We start from the raw sequence: 10561 nt of genomic DNA on the forward strand, positions 1-10561 counted from the left end.
ATGAAACCCCCACCCATAGCCTACCGGTTTAAGTAGGAATGATGATCATATGGTTATGTTACAACTTACAGCTTACAAGTGAAGGTGGTAGAATTCCCAGATATTACAATTATAAGTACCATGTCTGTAAGCATGCCAAATGATGTTTGCAAGAAAATCCCACCATAAGCAGAAGAAGAGCATTCAGAATAATGATTTAGCGGAGACAACAACTAAGCTCTTGGGGACTTGTGAGAGAGAGAGAAATAAGATGAACTCTGAAGAGAAGGGAGAGGGCATTATGAAAATGAATCCATTCAACAAAGAATTCACTATGTACAAGATATCATACACCAGCTCTTCCCTATGTACATGATAAGCTACTATACAATTTCTGGGTCTAAATAATTGCTTTAAAAGAATGGTTAATTTTCTACATCCTCACAAAAATTTGGCACAATCAGCATGGCGGGAAAGATGATACAACTACCCTAAACAAAACAAAAGAAGAAATGGGGTAAAGATGATACAACTAGCCAATCAGAACAAGGCACATGAGCAACATCCTCTGCTAAATCCTATTACAACAGTCAAATATCAGGTTCCAGAACAATCTACCACATTCCAGACTTCAGCAATTTCAAGCCATAACATTATCCACAAATCTATTTTGATCAAGTGCTATAATTAACTCAAACATAAAGGCAAAAGAAAGCTAAAACCAAAAGCAAGAGTTCGGCTTCTAAATCCAGCTAGATAAAGGGAAACGCCATGCATCGTCTCTTCAATGTAGAAGTTGGAGGTCCTCTTCATCTCCAAAGCAACTCTGGGTTGTACTTCACAGCTTCAATTCTCACGACAGAGTGTCCTTCAAACTATTAGACAGTGAAACAGGTGACAGATCTACAATAAGCATAAGCATCAGGAAACAATAAAATACTCTACTACATCACTACACAGCAGTATATTTAAGTTATAAAGGGTTAAATGATAAGAAGGAGAATGCAGTATAGGGTAATACACAGACACAGACAGACACACGAAAGTCTGTAAAAAGCAACCACGTCCTCAAAATCCAAGGATGGATCCCACACAGTTGGATCATAGTAGCAAGAAGAACTACTAGGTTCTATTCTATGTATTGGTCGACCATAGATATTAAGGACAGGTTTTCACCATAATTTACAACAAGTAGGGACATCAATAGAAGGTAATTATGGTTTGAGCTTTGCAAAGACTAGTCTGTTAATCCAAATCAAGTTGCTTCTACTGTATTTGTTCTGAGAAGACATTTGAACCGGTAAACCATTTCACAGCAACAAAATGCACTGACAATATAAATGGCAGGTTTCCAAATCTCCAAGACTGGGTAAGATGACTGCTGGAGCCGTCTAGAATACCTTAAAGGAACATTGCACTTTCTGAAGGAAAAGCAATATAGAATAGCACAGCAACCCTCGGCAAGGCCAACCAAGTTTTCTCTTGTTACTAAAAACTATTTTTAAAACAATAGAACACCGTCCACGTAAGTTTCCAGGTCATTGTTTCATTTTCAATTTAGATCACTGACATATCCAAATAAGTTTAGCAGCCTTCAATTTTGGAAAGTCATTGAGGGGAGGAGGGTAGTTAATCAATGAAGAACATAGCAATCCTCTGATTCTAAGACACATATGTACCATACTTCAGTGCTCATAGTTGAAACAAATTACCAAACCAAGACTTTCTTTTAATTTTTATTCTTTCTTTTTATGAGTCAAAGTCATCAGTGATTACCCATCTCTTCAACTCATACTATAATATATATATATATATATATATATATTAAGAGAAACGATATATTAAAAAGGTGGATAAGGCATCCACAGGACAACAGAACAACGAAGAACCAAAAAAAAAAAAAAAAAAAACACCAAGGAACACGAGAGAAAAAGAAAAAAGAAACAATAAAAAAGGAGGACCAAATCCTCATTTCACCGCTGCCACCAAATCCAACAAAATGACGGTAGGAGAATAATCCAAAAAATCAGATACTATAATATATTTTGAATATGGCAGGATCATGAACATGAAAACTAGATATACTGAAAAATAACGGAAAATTGCAATTCAAAATCATAACTTTTATAATGTTAAAGTTATAAAGTTTATTTTTTTATTTTTTTATAAAAACTAGATTAGATATATCCTGTTCTCTAGCAAGACAAAGCCTTTCATCAAGAGGAACCATGTTTGAATGCATAGTCCTGAGTGATAGTCTTAACACAGGAGATACCAAATTGTATACATATACAAATTCACATATTTTCAATTGTGGTCATTGTCACTTATCACATTGACTTCACAGTGTGTAGATGACATCGTGGAAAACTGCACATCGCTTATCACATTGACTTCACAGTGAGGTCAACACAATAAGGAATTGAGGGGTCGTCAAGCATCCATTCCATACAAACAAATGTACTGTGTATATGTACACACACTAGTGGTAAGGGTAGTAGGTGTAAAGAGGAAAAGGATTCGAAAAAGCACAAAAATTCATGTTACAATATGTCATGAATGCTTGAAAACTTGGTGTAGAGCTGTATCATTTAGACTCTAATCATATACGTGTTGTAATACATCAAGTTCAGCCCAAATGACAAACATAGCATAAAAATTGAAATCAACACTCAAAATCCCTAGTAACCAAAACTATCATACCACAGATATACAAAAAAGGCAAAGTAAAAAAACTGATCAACAACAGTAACAGGTATGGAGAGGTCAGAACAAGGGCATGAAAACCTCCCAAAACAAATAAACTTAGAACCAAAAACTGTACAAACAATGCACAAGAACATAACCGGTATACAAGAGTGGTGATGTATGATAAAAGCATAAAACAAGTATGGCATATCCCAGACAGGCAAACGAACATTTATCAAACTTAAAAGCACAGATGAAAATTAAACTGAATTTTAATAGGCTTACCTTTTTCCACATGAGAATTGAACTCTGCTCCTGCAAGACAGAAGCAATCAAAAAATCTAGGCAATGACATGAGAGCAGCCATTGGATGAATCAAGGACCCAAAAACAACACTTGAAAGAGAGTCCACATAAGCATGGCGAACCAAAAGCCACCAAAAGTTTCTTTTACTCTATTCCATTTCTTTCTCAATCGAAAGTCATCAAAAGCAAGAAGCTGCAGAGCAGTTACTCGGAAGTAAGCCGCCGTCTCTTCCCATAATCAGCATCCCTTGATCTTGACCGACGGTTATCCTCTTGGGATACACGTGCCTTACTGTGAGTCCTCGATGACCTTCCCCGTTCCCATTCATCCTCATGTTCCGGTTCACGGTCTCTGTACTTATGATGATCAGTATATTTGTCTCGGTCTTCCCTGTACCTATCACGGTCCCGTTCTCGTTCCCGATCTCTATCACGATCACGATCTCGAGAACGTTCTCGGCCCCTATCACGCTCTCTGTCCCGTTCTCGACTAACATCACCATCATCACGATATCTTCTTTCTGACCAGTCATGGTCATGAGCCACATCTTTCTCTCTAGGCGCATCCCTGTCATATCCCTGATCCCTATCATCCCGATACCTTCTATCAGAAGATCCAGACCAGTCCCTCTCTGAACCTCTATCTTTCTCCTTTGTGGCATTTGGCCACCCACCTCCTCTATCATGACTAACCTCACCATATTGATGGTCAGAAGCAGCTTCTTCACCATAACTAGACTCCCCAGCTCTCCCACCACCATGCTCTTCACCAGCCCATCCACCCATATTAGGATCAGACCACATTCCCATATTAGGTCCATCAACACCTGATGTTGGCATCATTCCCATTCCATTCATGGGCATCCCTCTGCCAAAAAATGCAGGATTCACATGAGGGGCTACTCCAGGCAGCCCAACACCCCCCACAGGTGGGAATGAAGACAAAATTCCAGAGAAAGGAGGCGTGGGAGCACCAGGAAAGCCTCCATAACTCCCCATTCTCCCCATTGGTGCACCAAAAGCTGGATCAAAACCCTGACCCATCATTTGCTGAGGGTGCAACAAAGGAGGGGTTGCACCAATACCTTGCCCAAACCCATTTCCACCATTCCCCATTATACCTCTGCCACCCATCCCACCACCTCTATTCCTCATTTGACCAACTGGTCCTCTATTTCCCATACCCTGAGCATTACCCCTCCCCCAATTACCTCTCCCGTAACCTCTATTGTTATCCCCACCTTGATAATTTCCCCCTGTCGCAATGTTACTCCCACCAGTTTTATTCCCAGCATCATTAGGCCCCCTCCTCCCACCAGTTTGAGGTACTGCAGTTTGGGCTACCTGCTGGTTCCTATTTACTTGAGCCTCCCCCATTCTCTTAACACTATATGGTGATGCAAAAGCAACAACACATGGCCGCCCATTAAACATATGCCCATGCATCCCATCCTTGCAGGCTGTAGCAGCAACAGGATCAAAAAACTCAACCTGGCAGTATCCTTTTGACTTCCCACTTGCTTTCTCATCAAAAAACTTCACTTCCTTCACTGGTCCATACTTACATAACTCTGCCTCCAGCTCTGCATCTGTAGTCCACCAATGCAAATCACCCACAAATAATATCGTCCCACCTCCACCACCCCCGCCACCACCAAATCCTCCTCCTGGACCACTATTCCCACCAATCCCATTAACATTCCCACCTCCAACACCACCAGCTTGCCTCAACATGCCCTCATTTCCCACATTCCCAACAGCAGCAGCAGCAGCAGCAGCAGCATGTAATTGTTGCTGTTGCTGTTGAGGCTGTGGTTGATGTTGTTGTTGCAATTGTGGCGGCGGCTGCTGAGCAACAATCCCTTGAACCCCAACACCACTATTATTTCCACTTTGCTGCTCAAACTCACTCAATTTGCCTGATGCTTGCCCTAATTCAACCCTAATCCCACCTCCTCCCCCAATGGGCCCCAAACCAACACTCCCTTTCACACCCACCTCGTTCCCTCTAAACCCTAGATTCTGGTTATTATTATTGTTATTATACCCAGAACCCCTAACCCCTCCGTCACCCCCTCCAGTACCCTCACCGCTACCGCCCCCAACACCCGGTATGGGAACACCGCGAGGTTCCGGGGCCGCAACCTCCGGCGACTCAATCTTTTTCTCCTCCACCACTTCATTTCTAAACCCTAATTCCTCGTTCTTTCTCATAGACTGATAAAACCCCTCGCCGACATTGACATCGTTGTAAAGGTCCTCATAATCATCGTCCTCTTCGGCCAAAAATCCGTCGTCGGCCACGGCCGAGATCGCCTCGTTCCGGTGGAACTGATCGGCTCCGTCACCTTCATCCATTCTTCTCCGTTTTCTTCTCGGTCTGTGAAGGCCTAGGGTTTTCTATCTATCGTTTCGAGTGAGCAGTGAAAGTGTGTTCAGAAATCGAAAGGAAGCATTTTTATGATGCCAATGAAAGGAAAGACAGAAAAGAAAATGAAAGAAAAGATTGGGGTTGGAGATCTTACCAGGCAAAAGAGTCAGTGTGTTGTTGAGAGTTCGAGAAAGAAAACCCTAATCTGGGATTTCTGGAAACTTATGAGAGAGAGACCAGACAGGTGAATTTTCTGGTAATCTATCTTAATTCCAAAGTCCATTCCATGTCTCACTAACTTGCGCCGTTGTGCGTAATGCTTAAGGATCTTTTAAAAAATGAAAGAAATAACTTGCGTAATGCTTACTGTGGCTTTGTAAGGCTTGGTTACGGTCTCGGTTTCGATACTCATGATTTAACCAAATTTCCATTTGAGTTAGTTAGCTTTGATTATTATTTCCATGCCAAAATTTCTAGTTCTTTTTATTCTTTCCAAATCCCAAATTAGCGGGTTGAAACACTAATCTCCACTACAGTTTTTTTATATTTCTATTTTAACTTAAATCTAGCTTAATGAAAACCTAATAATATTGCAGTGGTAGGTTACGATTATAATCATATATGAATTTTGGTACTCACCCCACGTGCGGTTAAATTTTCTAAGTTTTCATATCTGCGATTCCGTTTTTGTTTCCAATGTACTAGAGGCTACCTTACACGGTGGTTTCCAAGTATTGTTCTTAATCAATTGTTGTTGTTTCTACTTTGGGTGTACCTTCTTTGATTATGGAGGAAGGATCGTCATGAGTTTTCTTTAAAAATCACCGTTTAACGAAGCGAGTTCGAGTTGGAGATAATTGTAACCCTGAGTGCGATATGGATGATCGTACCCCTGAGTGCGGTATGGATGATCAACCCAATCCCTCTCTGATGGAGCATTCGATGTCTGAATCTAAACAAGGTCTTGTGCTGAATTCAACTTTTGAAGTTGAAAGTTTTCGTGACAAATTGATGAACAAGGTCAATTTAGGGAAAAACGTGGGAATTGATATCTATTCTCTTGATGCTGATTATGATGATTTAAATGATGCTGAAGATGTTCAAATTTCTAATGGAGAATGTGGGCCAAGTATTCAATTATCTGATCAGGCTATGGATCGTTTATGTAAGCCTTGGAGAAATGCTCTGATTGTTAAATTGTTAGGTAAATCTCATACCTATAATTATCTCTATGCTAGATTACAACAAAAATGGAGTTTGAAAGGGGTATGGAAGTTGGTAGATTTGGTTAATGATTACTATGTGGTGAAATTTGATTTTGAAGAGGATCTAAACTTTGTACTGACTGGTGGTCCTTGGATTATCATGGGACAATATTTGGTAATACAGAAATGGCGATCAGGTTTTTGCCTAGGCACTGCTCATATTACTCGTATGGCAGCGTGACTCACGGTCTCGGCTATTCAACTCGAGTGCTTTGACGTTTGATATTTGAAGAGGATTGGGAACTTGCTGGGCAAATTGTTAAAAATTGATTCGCTAACCACTGCACAGAATCGTGGTAAGTTTGCTAAGTTGTGTGTTGAGTTAGATTTAACTAAACCTCTAGATGTACAAAACAATCAAAGTTGATACAACATTGAGTATGAAGGTTTGCCTGATATTTGTTACCATTGTGGAAGATATGGGCATAAATGAGAAAATTGTGAATTGAGAGTTAAAGTGCTTGCTGATGTGAACATATAAAGTAGGCTTCATCAATAGAAGAGAATAATAAAAGAGAATTAGTGGACTTTATTCAATATTTTAGAACTCGGGCCCAATCCATGGGCCCAGCCTAAATGGGCTTTGATGAGCAAGGCCTAAAAAGCCCAACTGGGCCAGGGCCAAATGGGCTTAATAAAAAATAATAATTTGAAACATAGATGAAAATTGAAACTCATTCCATTCTTGTTAAAGTCTGAAAGGTTACAACCAACCACAAATCTTCTTTTCAACTCCCAATCTGTGCAAAATCAAATTAGATTTACAGTGGCTGCCAAAATGATAACTTCTTCAATTCACTCACAATCTCATCAAAAGGATAACTTCAATTAAATGGCTCCCAAACCATCAAAGCATGATAATAAAAGTCCCAAGTTTGACACCGATACAACAATAAAAATTCAAGGCTTGCAAAATAAAAGGTAGTCCTATTACATAACATTTCTACTTTCAAATTTCAATGGTCTCATTTTCTGATTCACTACTAATGTCAACTTCACTGTCTGCCATCCAATCTGGTATTGATGCCTTAATGTTCATTAATTCTTCAGCTCGTTGCTCATCTTCTGCAGCATCTTGCTTTCTTGAATCTGCCAAGGCCCAATCTTTCAAGCAAATTAAAGCTTCAATTGCATTGGGACTCAAACTGGCCCTCTTCTTGGATACAACTCTACCACCTGCACTAAAACATGATTCTGATGCTACAGTAGAAGCTAGAATAGTTAGCAAATCACGAGCCATAAGGGAAACAATAGGATATAGTGATTGATTGCTTTTCCTAGAAGATTAAATTCATCAGCAACCTCTATTGTTGGTAAATCAAGATAAAATTGTAACTCATAAATGTTGGTGGAAGAAGAAGAAGAAGAAGAAGAAGAAGAAAAGGAAGATAGTTTAGCCCTTTTCAAGCTTTGCATAGAACTTCTCATAACAAGGATAGATATAGAACCAGGAGTTTGGCTTAAGATGTTAGAAGTTACAATGACATTTTGCACATTTTGACCTAGGGATGACAACGTGTCAAATCAGGGGTGGGTATGCCATTCCCATCTCCATCCCCGTTAAACATTTTTCCCCCATTCTCGCATTCATACCGCAATATTCTAAGCAGGGATGGGGAATCCCGCCTTCATTAGGGAACGGGTTCCTCTACCCGCCCCATTACTGAAGAAAAACCAATAAAAAAACTACTTTTTTGAACGAGAAAAAAACACTATAAGCGCAAACATATGTATCAATTCAATTCTTATTAACTAAAAATCTAGACTCTATAAAAAATTTAATACATATCAAAATTATATGTCCAAGACATGTTCATCATTATAGAGGTAGTCATCACACATCTCAATCGCACAAAGTGATGTTTTCAACTTCTTTAGTGTAAGATCCTTGACACAAATAAAACAAAATATAAATTTTACAATAATGTAGAGTAGGAACCTATTCACAATAAGCATGAATAATTAGAAAATACTAAGTAACAATTACATTCTAATAGTAAATTTATATAACATATTTTCAATACCTTTTATCTCATTCCATAGCCAATCTCGAGCACACATCAAAGTCTCCACAATTTTTGAATGAAGTTGATTACGATGGGGGCTTACAATTTTTCCACTAGTGCTAAATATCGACTTTGAAGTAACTGTAGACACATGAATAGCCAAAATATCTCTAACAATATCATGCAAAGTAGGATATTTGATGCCATTTGTTCTCCACCATGATAATATATCAAAATCAAGAGTCCTAGGTAAAAGAGACTCTTTCAAATAATGGTCTAGCTATAATCTAACAAGCTAAACATTAGTTGAATTAGAAAGAAAAGATTCAAACTTGTGCATAGAGTTCTCAACTCCAACTTGATATGCCATCGATGAAGAGGTAGAAATTGAAGATTGACAAAATTCATGAGTAATACTTGAATTAGACTTGGACTGATTCTCTTTGATAATATCATAAGCCAATTTGGGTATCCTCTCAATATCCAAGGAAGACTTCTCTTTATATATAAGAAGAAAATAAAATTCAATCAATGTCATCTTAAACCTTGGATCCAAAATAATTGCCAATCCCATCATGTCATGCATTGTATCCCAATATTTTTCAAACTTTGTTACCAATTTTTAGGCCATCAATTTCATTTCATCTTGGTCAGACAACAAGCCAATCATAAATTGCCAACCTAATCTCACAAATATTTAGAAAATAAAGGTTTGCTATAGGATACTTGGTCCTAGAAAACAATTCAGTCATAATATAACAAATTTGCAATTTTTCAGCAATGATACTTGCCTTCGTCCAATCTTGCTCACTAGGAATAAATTTATATAGGGACTCATGTTGTCTCAAATGAGGAAATTTTTGTGTGTATATCATTGCTGTCTTAAGCATCAAATAGGTAGAGTTCCACTTAGTTTTGCAATCTAACTCTAATTGCTTAGTGCTCTCAATTTTCAATTGATGGGCTGCCTTAATAAATTTTTCCGATCTCTTTGGGGTGGTTGAACAAAATGCAACACTAGAACGAAATTTCTCAATGCTAGTGTTGATAACATCCAAGCCATCCTTACCAATCAAGTTCAATATATGTGCACAACAACGCATGTGAAACAAACTTCCATCCAACAATAGTGAGCTAGAAATTTTTTCTAACAGTGTTTCAATCATGGAATCATTAGTTGTGCAATTATCTACAGTCAAAGTGGATCACTTACGATCAATGTTCCAATCTAGCAAACAATCCATCAAAGCACTAGCAAGAGTCTCAGTTGTATGTGGACATGGCACATACATAAATCTAGTACCAAAAAGAGAAGAAAAAAAGACAAATTAAGTACACAAGCTATAATATGCATTTACAATGAAAAATACGTTAAAAGTTTTATTTCAAAACTAAATAAATTACCTCACAAGTTGACTTTGCAAGTTCTAAGATTCATCAATGAAATGAGATGTGACGGCCATAAATCCTCTATTTTGGTTATTTGAGATCCACATATCAGTTGTAATTGCAATTCTACTTTGATTTGTCTCCAATAACTTCATTGTTCTTTCACTCTCATACTCAAATATTTTAAAGATGGCACTCTTAATTGTGTTTCGAGAAACCATCTTAAACAAGGCTTGTAAAGCCATTGAATATCTTCTAAAATTCGACATGTTCAACCATGCATATCGGGCACTCATGCAAAATATTCATACAAGCAAGCTTCTTCCTTGCATTTTGTTGATCAAAATTATACGTACCAAGCTTGACACCCCCATCATGTGATTTAGTAGGATGCAACAAAGACTGCTTTATATCTCTTTGCTTCCTCAAAGGACATATTTTGAAATGATCATGCAAATGTGTAGTTCCATTTTTGCTTCCAGCCGATAGCTTTTTCCTACAGTTATTACATATTGCTTTCCACACATCTCTAAACTTTTGTTTTAAAAAATGATTCCA

General features: G+C 38.3%; 1 protein-coding gene across 2 annotated transcripts; it reads right to left on the minus strand.

The window, feature by feature from the left end:
- Positions 1 to 492: 492 nt before the first annotated feature.
- LOC103326706 (RNA-binding (RRM/RBD/RNP motifs) family protein) lies at positions 493 to 5646 on the minus strand. Of its 2 annotated transcripts, none has more exons than XM_008228944.2 (3): positions 5498 to 5646; positions 2953 to 5376; positions 493 to 854 (listed from the first exon to the last, which is right to left on the minus strand). In XM_008228944.2, exon 2 carries the CDS (start codon positions 5328 to 5330, stop codon positions 3177 to 3179), a length of 2154 nt encoding a protein of 717 aa, XP_008227166.2. In that variant the 5' UTR covers positions 5331 to 5376; positions 5498 to 5646; the 3' UTR covers positions 493 to 854; positions 2953 to 3176. The 2 variants fall into 2 exon arrangements, with proteins under 2 accessions (XP_008227166.2, XP_008227165.2); XM_008228943.2 differs by having other exon boundaries at positions 493 to 882.
- Positions 5647 to 10561: the final 4915 nt, after the last annotated feature.

This window comes from Prunus mume, linkage group LG3 (assembly GCF_029339155.1).
Source record: "Prunus mume cultivar Tortuosa linkage group LG3, ASM2933915v1, whole genome shotgun sequence".
NCBI classification, from domain to species: domain Eukaryota; kingdom Viridiplantae; phylum Streptophyta; class Magnoliopsida; order Rosales; family Rosaceae; genus Prunus; species Prunus mume.

Bases quoted from the DNA above. Each gene is read 5' to 3' on its own strand.
- LOC103326706 (XM_008228944.2), bottom strand. From the start codon at position 5,330: ATGGATGAAGGTGACGGAGCCGATCAGTTCCACCGGAACGAGGCGATC.